Source organism: Scardinius erythrophthalmus, assembly GCF_964197995.2.
Source record: "Scardinius erythrophthalmus genome assembly, chromosome: 10".
In the NCBI taxonomy this organism is placed as follows: Eukaryota; Metazoa; Chordata; class Actinopteri; order Cypriniformes; family Leuciscidae; genus Scardinius; species Scardinius erythrophthalmus.
In genome coordinates this window covers 29,030,494-29,048,985 of record NC_138230.1, presented here as the reverse complement: position 1 = coordinate 29,048,985, position 18,492 = coordinate 29,030,494, and the positions used below count along the sequence as shown (strand labels likewise).

Here is an 18,492-nt window from a genome sequence, read left to right as displayed (position 1 = left end):
TGCCTTAAAATAGCTTGAACCTAACTCTACAACCTTTCTTAATTTAGTATATGCAGATCCATGAATATGCAAATTAACCCCACCTCCACTCACTAACACAAGCTCAGAGATTTGGTCAAATTTACTTAAATTACTGTAGTAAACACTGCACAGTGATATCGCTCAATGTCGGACACATAAGGGTAATTAATGATTAGCTTTTTGATTGACTACGTTATTAAACAGCTAATGATGTGTTGCTAATGTTACACAAACCATGTTCGCGTTTGCAATCTCAGTCTGCCTTCTAAATGTCAGTATCTTTAGAAACGCTTTGAATAACTTAGAACGTCAGTAGAGAAAGGCATATAATTTGTCATAGCATTGTGTTATACATCAAATACATAATTAACCTTCTATATTGCTAAATGTACCCGATTTTTCATATCAACAGAAAAATGTATTGGGATAACCTGGCTACTCTTGAGACTTCCCTGCTTCAGAGCATAGTATTGATATGCTAAAGCCCGCCCACATGTTGATATGATTGGTTACAAGGTAGTTTGTGACATAAGAAACAGTCGATTTCAAACCTCGTTTTTGAGACTGTCTTTGGTTCACTGATTCACTTTTAATTAGGAGAAAATAATTAGCAATGGTGTTGACTTATGAATTTGCACATGTTTTGTCATAAAGCATATTAAAAACACCACACAGACATATAAACAACATTAAAAACTTATTGACATTAAAACAACTTTAAAACAGTATGATCCAATACTCCAGGGACTCAGTTCTAGTGAATGATACTACGAGCCTGTAGTACTTTATATATACTATATTGTTAAAAAATGTGGGGTCAGTAATATTTTTTTAGTGTTTTTGAAAGAAGTCTCATATGCTTATTATTTCAGTCTAGTGTCACATGATCCTTTAGAAATCATTCTAATATGCTGATTTTGAAACATTTCTTATTATCAATGTTAAAAACAGCTCTGCTGCTATTTTTCTAAAAACTGTGGTTCTTTTTTTTTTTTTTTTTTAAGAATAGAAAGTCCAAAGAACAGCATTTATTTGAAATAGAAATGATAAATGTCTTTACTGTCCCTTTTGATCAATTTAATGCATCTTTGCCGGATAATAACAACAGCAAAAATCTAAATGACCCCAAACTTTTGAATGGTAGTGTAGAAACATCATATGTATAAATATTAAATATTCTCAGTATGTATAAAAAACTTTAGATTGGTCATTTTATGAGACATCAAAATGAAATTTATATAAAATAACAAGGATTGATGCATTATGAAGACATAATGTAATTGTCTTGAAAACCTGCTCCTCGGTCCCAAATACTGCAAAAATACAATTGTGATTGTCACATTACTAAACAGCAGAAGAACTAATGATTAAAGCAAAATTGCTGTCAAACCTTGTGCTTTTTCTGGCTGTGTGTAGCACCTATTGCTCTGCGCTTCCTTCTGAAGGAGTTTTTCAGTCTAATCTTAACCGTTTGCATGTTTTCATATTTTTCATAAAATTAGTTAAAGTTTTCATATAATTGTTAAAAGTTCCGTTAAAAACGACAAAAACCTGTCTAAAATCTTAAGTACAGTATTTCAAGAATATAAGATAGTTTGTTCAGACTGTTTTAATATATTTTAATAAGTTAGACAGTTGTAGACATATACAATAATAGGACCTGCTGAAACCTGTTGATTTCAATATACAAAGCAATATCAGTTTGTAGAGGCATTTAAAAAAAAAAAGTAATAACACATACATTTGAGTCAGTTTGTATGTTGTTACAGTGTTTAATGTCTGATGATCCTGCCTAATAAAGACTTTAACATTCAGAGCAAAGATTATTGTTGAAGATAGTTGTCATAGAAACAGCTTCATCCTCTTCTTCAAGGCTGTAGAAATATTTTAACTCAGTGTCAATGGAACAATCCTCATACAAGTCTTCTGATAGTATTTTCATATGGTAGATACAAACCCAGAAAAAAAAGTTTACTCATTAACTTGCCATTCACAGAAAAATAAACAGAAAGTAATCTCTCGTTTCTATTAGTAAGACGGATCACTAGCACAGGATTCAATCTCATGTTAGTTGCCCAAAGCCATCTTCTCCTGTCTTTTCAGGAGAGAGAGAGCTTGAGTTTGATGAGTCACTGTCTCATTATTTCCCCCTTGTTTGACTCAAGAGCTTGTCTCACATCACTAAAATAGGTCATTATATAAGCTTTCTGCAAACTGTGCCTCTGTGGATAAATACTTCATATTACAGTCTCTGTCCATACCTGACCTTTCTACAACATATGCTGGAGTAGACCTTTTCAATTAAATTAAATTATGCTAACCCTAATGCTGATTTATTAAACTAATTGTGTGGAGATTGACTTACAGCAATCTCTCATGGCAGGTGAACTCAAAATAGACACAGCAGCACACAGTCTTTACATCTTATGACACCATTATGACTTCTTACAAAATAAGTCTGCAGTCTAACTCAGAGATTCAAAATCACACTTTACAATAAGATCCCATCAGTTCATGCTAATACATTACTAACTTAAACTAACACTGAGCAATACATTTGTTACAGAATTTATTAATGTTTAATGTTAAAATAATCTGTTATTTAAATTGTGAATAAATTATACACAGAACGCAATCAAAGAATGCTCCCTTTATAATCGCAGTAGCTGTCAATCACACAGCTTGAGTTTATCAGCGACTGAGTTCTGGACTTTCGCCAAAACTCCCATTATAATTAATGACACTTTCTACATTGCTTAATGCATCTCTTATTTTCATTGTGTTTGAACTGTTAGTTATAATGAAAGCATTTGTGAGAGTGCAGAGTTGCATTGACTAGATCACTGCATTCGTGCACTCCACAGACATATCTCTCATCTGCTACAATACTCATCACTGCAACATTTCGTGCAATGGGAGTAGATCAAAATATAATGCTACAGTATAATCAACACTTTTCACGATTAGGTAATCTTGCCAGCTGTAATAGTAAAAAAGTAGTAAAAGATTTCGAGAGAGTTCCTCATGTAATACTTATTTCATATGCAAAGATGTTAGCCAATCACAGCAGTGGACGTTTACATTCAAGTCTCACAGCAGACACACCCCTTCCAACAGAGCTTTCAAATCAGAGGGCTAAAATCAGGGTGGAAAATGGCCTTTTATTTCTAAACTATGATCTTTGAAAAATCATACTAACAATATAATCAGGAAACATTATAAAAACATAAAATGCAGTTTATGACCCCTTTAGAAAACATTTAGTTTTTTGCAAACAACAATAGTTTGCAAGAGCACAAAACACAATGAGGCTGTGAAAGTATTGTATTTGAAAGTATTTGTCTGTTCATTATGAAGACATTTAATGTCCCAGACAACCTCTGTAGTTCTATTTAGACACTAAGCAACCACCTTTTTCAAGACAAGTAAAAGTTTTTTTTTTTTTTTAAAGGGGGTACTAAGCCTGGAACACACCAAGCCGACGCCGACGAACTAGCGCTGATGAAAGCTGACTGTGTTGTCGCCTCGTGTCGGGGTAAAAAGTGCACTTGAACACACCGAGAGAACTACAGCCGACTGTTAGCTAGAATGCGCGTTCTGCGCCTGCGTGTAAATGAGACAACTGTCTATTTCTGCAGATATATTCATCTATAGTCGTCATTCAAAAAGGGAAACTGACGCTGCAGGCTGCAGATACACAAACCGTAAACAAAGCAGTGCGTGAATATCAATCCTGCTAAACACTTTCTTTATTTCACTCCTCTCGTGTTAATATTGAAATATTCGCCAAAGAACACTCTGGTAAGATAACGTAACATTAGAACAGCCTTCTATCTGTACCGGTTTGACTTTGCTCGCTGTTTTGCTATTATTCTCGTGCACTGACTCGTTCACTAAGCTGAACAGCCAATCAGAGTTCCCTCTTTCACCGACAGCTCAGCGCCGATTCAACATGTCGAATTGGCCGAAAAAAAGCAGACGAGGACCAATTTCAGCCGACGGTGCGGAACACACTGAGGAAACTTAGTCGGCCGATGCACAAAAACTGCCCGACGGCCAAACGTCGGCTTGGTGTGTTCCAGGTTTTACCGATATATTTTATGTTGTAGAATAAATATGAAAAAACCCATTCAAATCCCCAATGACTTTAGTCCGATGGAACTGGAAGTGCTAAATTGCAACTTGTTTCCAGGTTTTGGCCTACGAAAAATATGTCATCCCTGCAGCACTGTATAGCTGCTGGTCATGTTGATGCTCCCCGGAGATGTCATACACTGTGGCTGTTATACCAGTGTGACTTTCCTTCACCTTTGACCCTGCTCCTAAATCCTGTAGCTTAAGCCTGTCCCTTCCTCTCTCTTCCTGTCCCTGTCCTTCTCTCCTTCCCTGTTCCTATATCACTTCTTTCTGATATTGCTGACAGTGAGTTTACATCTAAAATGAAACACAGGGCTCAGACGGCCACCCCTGGCTCCGTCATCACCAAGAGTTCCAGTGTGGGTGGAGACATGTGCTCGCTGGGCAGGAATGACGATGAGGACGATGACAAGAAGAGGCGCTCCAGCTTCGGGGCGAAGATGGCCGCCATGGTGGGACTGGGAAAAAAGAGTCAAAGTACCTCACAACTGGACCCAGAGGGTGAGTGAGCTGTGCTAGTACATTAACCCAAGAGAATGATGAACTTTCCAACACTTTACAGTACCGTTCAAAAGTTTGGGGTCAGTAAAAATTTTGGTAACACTTTATAATAGCTGCACGCTATTAATCATTAGTAAACAGTCATCATTTATAAAGCATTAATATACATTAATAAGCAGTTATAATTTTCTTGATTTATAAGCATATCTATAATGTGTTTAATAAAACCTTATTAATGATTATTTATCATTTCTAAATGAAGTATTGCAGTATTTACAAACCAGTTATTTAGGAGTTGTCAGTGTTTCATAGGATCACTTATAAAGTAAATGATTAATAAACTATTTAAAAGTACATTCACACATCTTATTATTCAGACATAGTAATAGTTACTTAATGTGTTAATAAATGCTTTATTAACATGCATTTCTACTGTAATTCATGGTTAATTCAGGTAGTTATAAAGCATTTAGTAGAGGTCAGTTGTCTATTTTTGTGAGCTCATTAAAGTGAGGACTATTTATCCCTTGTAAAGCATTTACAAAGGAGATTTAAAGGCTCAGCTATCTTCTAAACAGAAAAAGTTAACAAACACAACACAGTGATACAGAACCTAGAAATATTTAAGATGTATGAATGTACATTTAAACAGTTTTTTAATCATTTACTTAAACTTTCTAAGTGATCTTATGAACCACTGACAACTCCTAAATAACTGGTTTGTAAATAAAACAATACTTCATTTAGAAATGATAAATTGATCAAGTATGAAAATACACTTTAAACACGTTATAGATATGCTTATAAATCAAGACTAAGCTTTATAGCTGTTTTTATAAACTGCTTATTAATGTCTATTAATGCTTTATAAATGATGAATTAACTGTTTATCAATGCTTAGCTAATGATTAATAGCGTGCAGTTATTATAAAGCGTTACCCAATTTATTGTTTTTGAGAAAAAGTCTCTTATGCTCACCAAGGCTGAATTTATGTGATCAAATTTTGTAAAAACAATAATTTTGTGAAATATTAATACAATTTAAAATACTGTTTTGTCTTCTTATAATTTAAAATATAATTTATTCCTGTGACAGAAAAGCTGTCAATGTAAATTTTAAGCAGTCAATACTCCAGTCATTTATATATATATATATATATATATATATATATATATATATATATATATATATATATATATATATATATATATATATATATATATATATATATTTTTTTTTTTTTTTTTTTAAATCTTACTGACTCTAAACTTGATTGTATATACTCATTTGCACTTCCTGGTAGTGTTTTGGAAGATTTTTATTGCCTTCTACTTTTTAATGTAGTTCTCGCCCAGCTTTTAAATGTTTGCCCTCCATTCATTTTACAATGAATAAGGATGCATGGTTGATACTATGTTTTGCTGCTGACCTAAATAACAGATAGAGAGAAGATCTTGTTTGGATGAGGTATTTTGCAGAGCATTCAGTTCAAATGTAAATGCAGGTCATATAGTTACAAGTAACATATATGCACAGATTCAACCTGTAAAAACAGCCCAATTTTGTAAAATGTGATTTGTCTATTTCTGTCAGTGTGAGTTAGTCAGGGTGTTGTGATAATACTGCATTTACCAGCACAATGGCTTCGAGCAGAACCTCTCACGTTCTGCTCTTCAGATAGATGTGGAGGAAACCTGAAGGTGTTTTTCTAGGCCACTGTGTTTGTTATTGTGGAGACGAACTGGGTTTTGCCGACTCAAGTCGATATTCAGACCACGATGTGGCAGCTGCACTAGTGGCTGCATCATCATTGAGTGCACGTCAATATTTCACTAAGTGCTTTGTGAGTGATGACCACAACAGACGGCTCTGGAGGAAAAACCAGGCTGAACTCCATCAAAGGCTGTCTTTATGCAACAATACATTGGTCATACTTGAGGTCCACGCAATTTAAGGATACACATTGAGACTTGTTGATTTAACATTTTAGTGACTTTTTTATTTTATTTTATTAAACTTTATCGTAAACCTGTGCTTAAAGGGATAGTTTAGGGGTGGTTTCTTCCTCTTCTGTTAAACACAAAATAAGATTGGTAACCAGACAGTTCCATAGTAGAAAAAATAATACAATTGAAGTCAATGGCTACCGTCAACCGATACATACTCATACAAACCAAATTTAAATTTCTAGGTGAACGATTCCTTTAAGGCGAGACACTACAGGTGAATAGGGTAATATTTTTAACTAGCAGATATCACCATGAAACTTTCCCAGTTGATTACCTACATTAAGATGAGAAAAAAATATTGGATTGGATAAAGCCAAGTTCAAAATTCTTTTTTCGTTGTGTTCACATATTAGATGGGGAAAAAATTACAGAGGGATTTATGGATATCTACTTTTGTTATCCTGTAAATCAGAATATACTGTCAATAGCCTTAAAAAAATTATTTTCGCCATGTTTTTTGGAATAAAATGTTTTATAAATCTGGGGCTGTATTCACAAAGCTTTTTATCTTACCACTAGGAGTACTCCTAAATCGCACTAAAAGATTTTAGCTAGGGGTTTTCTCTTAAAAGTTATTCACAACGCCTTTCAGACCTACTCTTAGAAAAAAAAAATGACAAATCCTAAACTAAGAGTGAGTCTTCGTTGCTATGGATGACGTCATTACTCATGCACAAGCTTGACTGAAGTGACCACCTTGATTAGCTGATGATTGTAACGCGGGAATGATTCCAAACACCTCCCCTACGATGATGAGTGACAGGTGACAGGTCTGAGAATGCGTGCGCTACACAAGTAGTGCGAAGGACGGAAGATGATGAATAACTGAATAAATAGCCTAAATGAATAAAGGATAAGGCAAAACAAATAGCCTAGTAGCCTAATGAAACATATGGATTGATGCAATATCTTTGCAACATTATTGAATTAATCTGTCACTATATGCCTCTGCCTACGTTTGCAAAGAGAAGAACATTTTAATTTGATTCACAATGAAACGTTACAATTAGTTTACATGCAATGAGTAGCCTAAGTTTTGGTTGTTGTTGGTGGCGTTATTGCATCCCTAGTTATGCCTACAATGCAAAACTGTTCCCTCGCGATTGGAAGCTCCTGTAGCCGCCGCATAGGCATTTCAAAACATCGCAACGTGAAATGCCACAAAAAGCGGTTTGTTAATAGGTCTTAGTGAGTTAGGAGTCCTCTCGACTTCTTTTAAGCTGTCCCAGACTTAGGTGCTACTTTTAGGGCTAAAATGCTTCTTGAATTACTCTTAGTGAAAAAAATTAGGAGTCCTAAAGTTAGGAGTGACACAAATCCCTCGGTAAATGTCTTCATAATATAACTAGGTACAAGACTGGAAAGTTTGGTGTATATAGGTGCTACTGAAGTGGAGATTTCGGACTTTCTTACACTACCGTTCAAAAGTTTGGGGTCAGTAAGAATTTTAATTTTATTTTTGGGGGAAAGAAATAAAATAAATCAATACTTTTATTCATCAAGGATGAGTTAAACTGATCAAAACTTACAGTAAAGACATTTATAATGTTAGAAAATATTCTATTTTAAATAAATGCTGTTCTTTTGAACTTTCTATTCATCAAAGAATTTAAAAAAAAATTAGTACACAACTGTTTTCAACATTGATAATAATAATGAATGTTTCTTGAGCATCAAATCATCATATTAGAATGATTTCTGAAGGATCATGTGACACTGAAGACTGGAGTAATGATGCTGAAAATTCAGCTTTGATCACAGGAATAAATTACAGTTTAAAATATATTAAAATAGAAAACAGTCATTTTAAATTGTCATAATATTTCACAGTATTACTGTTTTTTTATTGTTTTTTTTTTATTTATTTTTTATCAAATTAATGCAGCCTTGGTGAGCAGAAGATACTTTTAAAAACATAAAAAAAATCTTACTGACCCCAAACTTTTGAACGGTAGTGTAGAACGGCAACTTTTGTTACATTTATGAGAAATCTACAGACGCAAACAGACAAAGTATAGTAAAATAAAGACCTAAATGTGTATTTCGAACTTTTTTTCACCACAAGTCTGAAAGAAGACCCAAATCTCAAAACTGACCAGTGAAAAAAAAAATGATGTTTTTGCCTGCCGTGTCTCGCCTTAATTCGTCCTAGGGCTGTTTGATTAATAAAATTTTAGTTTAAATTAGATTTTGGCTTCCAACGATTTTGAAAACACGATAATCGAGATACAATTATTATTGTGCCACATGCTATTACAGTGGTGCGTTTTCGCTCCTCTTTAACACTTAATGTCAAAATCAGTAAAATCATTTAACGTGGCTTTTAAAACCAGGGTTCACACTGTGCGATTTTTAATAGTCCTTTACGATTGTTGCTTGTCAGACTTAGTTGTCTTTAATGTCAGACAGTCAAGATTCGTTAAAAAAGGACACACGCAAGAAGACTCATCCAGAGATTTATCAAACTCAATCTGTTACATGTTCGGTGATGGTGAGCTGCATTAATACAGTATGTGGGATTGAAATGGTGGCTAACAAACAAAAACAATCTCTAGCATTAATTGTAATCATGGCTTGTCTTGAAAAGACAAATGGGAAAAAAACTAAGACGATGTCTTTGTAACAAGTGGTGGTTTGTTGTTGTTGCACTAATTGCGTCATAAGGTTATGTGCAAAATCGTACAGTGCACACCCGGCTTAAGACGAAGTGAAACACAGGCAAGCAAGAAGTATACTATGAGCTTCGGGGTGCATGCCTAAACATTCATAAACACAAAAAGGCAGAGGCTTGGCTGATATACATGTACACATATTTGGTTATGTGAATGTAGAAAACAGTTGGGAGAAAATAAGATGTGTATCAGTATATTGGATCCGTGCATTAGGTCTTAAATTGACAGCCTAATAAACCTGCTACTGTCTGTGTCATTAATGTTAATCAAACAACAAAACAAGAAAATCACTCGCTGCTCCTACCCTCTTGAAAATAAATGTTCTTTATTGCCATCTGTGGTTCCATGAAGAACCTTTAAAGGGGTGGTAGATTATGATTTCACTTTTCTAACTTTAGTTAGTGTGTAATGTTGCTGTTTATGCTCAAACAACATCTGCAAAGTTACAATGCTCAAAGTTCAAAGCAAAGGAAGATATTTTCTTTTAAAGAAATTGCTTTTTAAGGGCTACAACAAACAGCTGGTAGGGACTACACAACATTCCTCCCGGGTTAGTGAACATCTCACACCCTAGAATTTACATAAACCCCGCCCCCGGGAACATGATATATAAATTATCATGACAGAATATGACTAGAATTTAACTACACATAAGATACATAAATTCATCAACCAACCATTCAGAAACTTCCTGTTCCATTTCTTCTTGAGTCTCTCCATCATTATCTGACTCCGGTTTGAACATAAAAGACTAAAAGTTTTTGAAATTTTCAGTGCATGTCTGTGTGAGGTAAAAGGACACAGGCTGTTGTAGCTCCGCCCCCTGAGCTGGGAGCAGCAACTCATTTGCATTTAAAGGGACAGACAAAAAAAAAACGGTGCATTTTTGCTCACCCTCAAAAAGCGACAATTTTAACATGCTATATAAAAATATCTGTGGGGTATTTTGAGCTAAGACTTCACATACACACTCTGGGGACATCAGAGACTTATTTTACATCTTGTGAAAAGGGCATTATACCACCCTTTTAACATCCATCTCTGCGCAAAATATTCTTTATAGTGGAAAATGGCTCTCTAGATTTTTAAAATGTTATTTACAATAAGAAAGAACTTTTCACTGAAAGGTTCTTTGTGGAACCAAAAATGCCTCTATAGCCCTATTCGGACGGGACTAGTTTTCCAAACGACGTTTGAGTTACAATTCTTATCAACCTACGTCTGTGATTTCATGTACGGATTCGGACGGGACTAACATCTCCGTGTTTATTACCGAGGTAGGAGTGTCTGTTTTACATGTGGGCATTGCAGAAGATCACGTGTTCAGAATGCGTGGATTGCGTATGGTCATTTGAAATTAAGTACTTTTAAAATTAAGCACTTTGAAATATAAAGTAAAACGTCCTAACGTATTTAGTGTTTTGTAAACCTTTTATAAAAATTGTAGTATAAAAAAAAAAACTAAACATAGATTTATCATCATGATTTTATAGAACTGGGTTCTTATAATAAACCCACCGGAATAAAAAGTTTTAACTTATATAATTTACACGTTATGTAATTAAGTGCAGAAATGAAAGTAATCTTACCTGAAACTGATATTGCAGTAGCCAGTCTTAACTGTTTACGTGATTTGGCTCTTCTTGTTGATTTCATTTTTTATTTTATTTTTTCTTCGCAGTGTAGGCTACCAAACACATTTACATCCATTATCGGTGCGCAAAAAGCAGAAACTTGAATACTGGCGCGATAGCGAGAGATTGTATGGCAGTTCACGTTGACCAAAACACATAAGAAAAAGCGTTTTGGAAAAAAAATGTCCGGTAATCACAGACATTCGCATTCGGACGGGATTAGATTTCTCTGAGGACCGCCGAGTTTGACGAAAAACAGTAGGTAATTTGCTCTGGAATTTTTACAGAGGTCGTGTGAGAAAAAGACAGACATGGCAGATTCGGACAGGATTAAAATCTCAAAGTACGTCTGTGAAACAGATATTTCTCTAACGTCCCCCTGTGAAACTAGTCCCGTCCGAATAGGGCTTATGACATCACTGCAAAAAAAACCTGATTTTTAAAAGTATAACTTTGATCTTTCTGAATCCATCCATGTAGAAGAAAGTCAGACTTTCCATTTTGCTTTTGTAACAGCGAGACGTGATATTTTCATATTGTTCAACACTGTTATGCAAGAGGTCCCTTTGAGCATACAGCTCAGCCATTCAAATCAATCAGGATCATTATTACTGATCATCTAAATGGATGGAGATCCATTTGGACCATGCAGTGCTGCTGGCACAAATTCTGAATAGTCTGAATAGGTCTTTGTTCATTCATTATACAGCCATGTGTAATACAGGCTTAATCAATGCCAGTGGAAATTAATGCAGAAGTCATGTGGTGCAACTAACATGGACAAAAAAAACAACAACAACAAACAAAACAGGAAGTGATTTAATTGAGAAAGCACCTGCAAAGCCCCATGGTCAGTAAGTTTCCTTATAATATCAGATAATTTGACCTTTTTATTGCAAAGCAAGGTTAGTTTAGGTTGCACAATTCACATGGTGTGACTCCTCAAAACGTAATATCTGTAAATGAATAATTCATGAAATGTTTAAAAAAAATCGATTTAATTTATTTAATTTTTTATGATTAAAATGGTTATGTTGTCATCATTTACTCACTCTCATGTCACTCCAAACCTGTATGACTTTCTAGAGATATTTTAGTAACCTGCAAATTAAAATACTACTAAACACTAATACAGTTTTAAAGGAAATATTTTACGTAAAAAAAAAATTGCTTAAAAAAATCCTTTAACATCCTACAATGACCTCCTTCTCTTATTCTGAGAAACAAAACACTTTGTCACTCACTTTATCAATGATGGAAGTCATGACCTAATGAGTAGCCCATCTGAACACACACATGCAGTGATATGAGCTAGCTTTGAGGAAGTGCATGTCCCTCTCTACAGCTCACAGGTAGGATTCAGAGGTCCTACTGGTTAAATCGTGCCTCACACCCCACTCTGCCTCATAAAGACCTGCTGGGATGGGATGGATTGAATCGGATGCTCCACGTGGTTATACTGTGAGATCGTTAGTCTATGATAAGACACACTGGTCAAAGCTTCTCTTTAGATAAAGTAGTTTTACAGCATTTGCCACACGCAAGTATGTACATTTCCCTCACAGATGTCCCGTTGCTGTCTGTTGAGGAAAAACTGTTAAAAGAGCTTTGCAGCTGGAGGCCAATCCTTCAGCGCTTGTGTTGATTTGACTAGTGACATGGTTCGAATTACGTGGGAGCCAGTGGGAGCTGAGCTCCCATAGAGAGAGGATGAGCTCCCATGAAAGCAGTAAAATCATACACCTGTGGGGGTCTCTAAAAATCATCAGCACCATTATTTTAAATTACAAATAAAGCAATTTTTCCTTCAGACTACTGTAACGTGACTTTAAAGATAGGACAAGATGCCAAACACATGGATCTTGCGGGATCTCGGATCGTCATCACACACTATGCTTCGCTTTCTGCCAGGAATTTTACTGACTTTTCTCAACTCACAGAAGTGCCGTCAACGTCCGATGACGACGTTTAAATGAACTAAACTAAATTTGATCATTTCAAATGTGTAATTACATGAATAGAAATGACATTAAAGTAAACATTATATTCAGTTCCCACTTTATTATTTTTCTCTTAAAGTATATTTTTTTCATAATAATTTAAGTATGCTTAAATGCACTGCTTTTTCACAAGGCGGAGCATTTTACTTTCTTACTTCTGAGGAAGATAAAAGAAGATGTTGAGAAATTTTGATAATGTTTTTTTATTTTTATTTATTATTATTATTATTATTATTTTAATTATTTATTTTATTATTTACATTTTTTGGCCATACAATGGAAGTCAGTAGTCACCAAAACCGTTTGGTTACAATCAATCTTTAAAATTCTTCTTTTGTGTTCAGGAAAACATAAATCTAGCTCTAAAAGTATAGTGTTTAAGACAGCTATACATGTTCTACTATATGATTGTCGTACATCCACCAAGATCCCCTTAAATAGGTTAAGGATATTTTTGTGGCGCAGTAATGATTCACTCTCCCGCTGTACAGATTGACATGTTTCCATACTTAACAGGCTCATTCTCACACCCGATGCTTGTTCCTCACGTCTCATTTCTATTTCCTGCCGGATCAGTCATATACAGCTAAAAACAAACCTCCTCCTCACTCCTGATTTTCACACACAGACACACACAGTCTGGAGGAGGATACACTGGCTGTGTACGTCAGTATGGCATGATGTAAAACTCAAAACTGCTGTTCATGTCTCTTGAGTGGCACCTAATGATGTATGTATATTAACCATAAAAATAAAACCACAAAGAATAGAAAAACTGTTTTGTATTACATTCTTAATTAAATATTAAAGTGCTTAACATGAGCTGTATGATTTAAAGCAACATTCATGGACAAATGCTGTGAGGTACATTTTTTAGCAAACCGTACTAACAATAATTTTCTGACCAGGCCATTGGCTTTTTTCATCCTGTCCAGTTTATCATTGGTTGTGATATTGCTGTGTGTTTGTTTCAGGGGTCATTAGTTCAGTCAGGTAGTGAGGACTGTTGTTAATGGATCACACTGTTTTTCTTCAGAAAGATAACATGCTGTTTCTAAGAGCTATTTACATTTAAAGCTACATTACAATAAAGCTACCAGAATATACTAATAGTCTGGAAATAAAACACAACTGCACAATAATCATGTCTGGTGTGTATATACGTTTGTAAAGTGTAGTTTTTCCTTGTAATTGGAGACGCATATTTCTCCAGAGTTGTGATCACTGTTCCTATGAATGTTGCGTGTTGCACCGTCACTGATTTGCAAAGATTATTTGTTCACATTGTTCCGCTTTGTCTAACTATTAGAGTGATTATTATGACCGCCGCTAGCGTAGCTAGCGAAAGCGGTCATATAGGGATTGTCAAAGTTTTTTTTTTTTTTTTTTTTCGTCACCTTTCTGAATTTTTCGTCAACGATACCAGGGACACCGAAGCACCGGGGAACATGAAATTTGGTGGGCATGTAGCCCCACTAGACTTCTAAGGAAAAATTTCGTTTTGGTCCCCGGGGGCCACTCCCCCCCCGCGCTGGGCCCCCCCAAACCCAAAAAAATGCAGTTTTTCCTAAATAACTACCTGAACCGTGGCACCGAGGATGAAGAAATTTTTATGGTATGTTGGTCTACTAGACTTTTACGGAAAAATTTCGTTTGGTCCCCGGGGGCCACTTCCCCCCCCCCCCTGCGCTGGGGCCCCCGTAAATTTTTCATCAACGATACCAGGGACACCGAAACACCGGGGAACATGAAATTTGGTGGGCATGTAGCCCCACTAGACTTCTACGGAAAAATTTCGTTTGGTCCCCGGGGGCCACTCCCCCCCCCCCCCCCCCCCCGCGCTGGGCCCCCCCCAAACCCAAAAAAAATCAGTTTTTCCTAAATAACTACCTGAACCGTGGCACCGAGGATGAAGAAATTGTTATGGTATGTTGCTCTTAAGGGCCCACATCAACCTAGCCCATAATCACTCATTTGTGTTTTGCGCAATATTATTCTGCTTTAATCGCCCCTATCTTCAGTGGAGATGTTCAGAACTGCACCATATTTCATGTGTATGATTAACTTGACATCCTCTGGGGGTATCCTCTGCTAAGTTTCGTAGAATTTCATCCATGGGGGGGTATAAAATAAATTCATTTATGTGCACATTTAGTGACTGTACACTCATCGGCCTGTAGATGGTGCTGTTGAGCGAAGGGTTGCTGGTTTAGGATGATACTGTCACACACACACATGCAGGAATACAAACAAACGCAAGCATGCACACACACTGACATCCACACGCACAGACACACACCCATGCACACACATACAAATCCACATGCACAGACACACACACACAAACACACACGCGCACACATGTACGCACACATACATACATGCACAGACACACAGACACACACATACACAAACACACACACATACACACACACACACACACACACACACACACACACACACACACACTCAGACAGACATGCACATACTATTACTTTTTTTAGGTATATACATAAACACGCAATACAGCCAAATACTCCACGTCATTTATTTTTGTGGAAAGCCAGTGCAGGCCTGAGCGGCGGTCATATTTTGTACCGCGATGCGGTACATCTAGTTTCTTCCTTGATGGTGACAGCACAGTCTTGTGATCTGTGGGTAGAGCTTCTGAAAAATAAGATCTAATGATGACAAGGACATTAAACCGAGGTGTATGATTCAGCATGTGGCAACATCCAACACACACACCACTAGAAAGTTACAAACCACTTTTCCAGTGATTAGTGTTGTAGCGCATTGATCATTGTTTGTCAAAGTCACATTTGTGTTATTTTTTCTTGACAAATGAGTGGAGGTAAACGACAAAGAGAGTTGGCTCTCTCTCGTAGCGCTGGCAAGTCTGATTCATTTTAGTGAATGTGTTTGTCCTGAACAGGCCTCTCTCATATGTAGTTAAGTCAGTTTGTTAAGATGGTTCGGATATTAAACATATTGTTAAAAAATAAAAATAATAATAATAATAATGTAGCTTGACAAATAACATAATGGCGCGTTTCCACTGCATGGTACGGCTCGGTTCGGTACGGTTCGACTCGGCGCGGAACGGTTCAGCTCGCTTCGCTTTTCCACTGCGTGGTACGACTCGACTCGTTACGGCACGGTTCGGCTCGCTTTAGCTCGTTTGCTTTTCCACTGCAGTTAGTACCGCTTCAAAGTGGGTGGGACTGATCGTTATATAGTTGCCGTCTCTATACCATGACATCATATTAAATGCGAATTTTTCATTCCGTGTTTCCCCATCCACTCCTCGGCAACTGACGAGAGGAACGTCTACTCTGCACCTCGTCCACTGACCACGATTCAGACATTTCTTTTTTGAAGTTTATACTCTTTTTTTTGAAGCAAATACTTTTAAAACAGGTTGGCTGTTGTGTACTGGCTATTTAAATCTAGTGGGTTTAGTGTCTCGTGTTGTAAATACAATGACGCTGGTGATTCTGTCTGACCAATCAGTGATCTGCAGTGTTTTCACGTCACATTTTAGTATCGGTACGGTACGCTTGGAACCTCAACAGAGGTGGTACCATTTAAAGCGAGCCGTACCGTACCGTACCATGCAGTGGAAATGCGCCAAAGCGTGCCGTACCGAACCGAGCCGTACTGTACCATGCAGTGGAAAAGCGCCTTTGAGTGGCTTTGAAAGGAAAACCGGATACTCTACATCTGCACTGTTATACACCACAAAAATAGGGCACATCAGTAGAGGGCTCAGCTAGAATATTTTAAATTTACAGTACTTGTTAAAAGGCAGCATAATTTTGTCCACCTACCTTTTAAAACAGCCTGTGGAGCTGGGCGTGCCTATGGTATAATAGGTTATAACCGAGCCTTTAACCTGAAATTGCCCTAAATGTTCTCTAAGCAGATCATTAGGGTTTGGAACTGATAAATGAAAAACAGGACCATGACAACTTTCCCAAAGCTCTTTGCTCAGTAGCAGAGACTTTCTAAACACCCTGTCAAAGGCTGTTTTACAGGATTGTGTAAACCACTTGTTGTGGAATAATGGACTTGCGTTTACGGTCTGTGTGGTCCAGGTGTTAATAACTTGCTGACCGCTCACAACGTCCATCTGTTTCTGTGGAGAAGAGGTTAGGGGTCATAGGGTCAACACAAGTCAATATCTCAGCACATGATATGATGGTAAAGAGCCATTTCAACACCTGGTTGTTATTCAAGAGACTGTACTTAATGGACCATTAAAGCTCTCCTGAGTGTGTTATTCATTCTAAATGAATGACATTGTGGAATATTCCATTCATGTGTTACAAGGAATTATTTCAGGTTTATTTTAGTCTATCTTCAGTCTAAATATATATATATATATATATATATATATATATATATATATATATATATATATATATATATATATATATATTCAGCAAGGATGTATTAAATTGATCAAAAGTGAATAAACATTTCTTGAGCTGCAAATCAGCATATTAGAATGATTTCTGAAGGATCATGTGACACTGAAGACTGGAAAAATGGCTGCTGAAAATCCATGATCTGTGCGCATGCCCTCTGAGACAGTGAATTACCGTAAACCAGCATCATTTTGTTTGTTACGACACGCTTAGACCACACAGTGAGTCTAATGTCAGATCTGAGTCTTCTCTCTGCACAATTGCAATATTAGTGTTTAATATAAACTGCCCATTTATTAGCCAATGGTTTGCATTACAGATCTCAAACACCCAGTTATTTTTAGTACTTAGATGGTATTCCAAATTTATTGGATTGTGTACTTAAAAATAAATGACACAAGTGAAACGTGCTGGGAAGTTATGCTCTGTTAGACTTTATGTGCGATACACTATTTGTGTTACTGTCAGACATGTTGAGGTTTGAGCGTAGATATGAGTCACAGCTGTATTCTTTAGACTTTAATAGGAAGGTTTGAGACGTTACTATTTTAAGTCAGTATGCAGCAGGGGTGATGATTTCAACACACCCACAATAAGATATTTATAACTTACAGAAGTGTAGATTAGATGTCACATTTAAACTAAAGGTCTTGTCTTCATTAAGGTGCATGCCGTTTCTATTTGCCTAAAACCCCATAATGAATGGAATTGCCAGGTTCTGTTACAAAACCAAGCTGCTGGTTTTCACTTTGTATAAGGCTTACTGAATAGAACATTGCAATTTTTGCAATTCTTGTAACAGGTTGTGAAATTGCAGTGTGTTTGTTTCATGGGTTTTAAGGTCATTAGTTCAGTCAGGTAGTGAGTACCTGTTGTCACACTGTTTTTCTTCAGAAAGATAACAGGCTGTTCCTTGGAGCTATTTACATTTGAAGCTACATTACAGAATATATTAATAGTCTGGAAATAAAACACAACTGCACATCTGCACATATTGGGTGTGTATATACTGTACGTTTGTAAAGTGTGTTTTTACCTGTAAATGGAGACGCAAAAGTTGTGATCACTGTTTCTATGGATGTTGCGT

At 36.4% G+C, this 18,492-nt stretch overlaps 1 protein-coding gene across 1 annotated transcript in view; it reads left to right on the top strand.

Annotated features, from left to right (window-relative positions):
- The window catches only part of rims2b (regulating synaptic membrane exocytosis 2b), a 181,343-nt gene that overhangs the window by 150,324 nt on the left and 12,527 nt on the right, over nucleotides 1-18,492 (top strand). Inside the window, exon 31 of the mRNA XM_081376541.1 lies at nucleotides 4,472-4,659. Within this exon, the coding sequence (XP_081232667.1) occupies nucleotides 4,472-4,659 (188 nt within the window). The remainder of the gene's footprint in view (nucleotides 1-4,471; nucleotides 4,660-18,492) is intronic.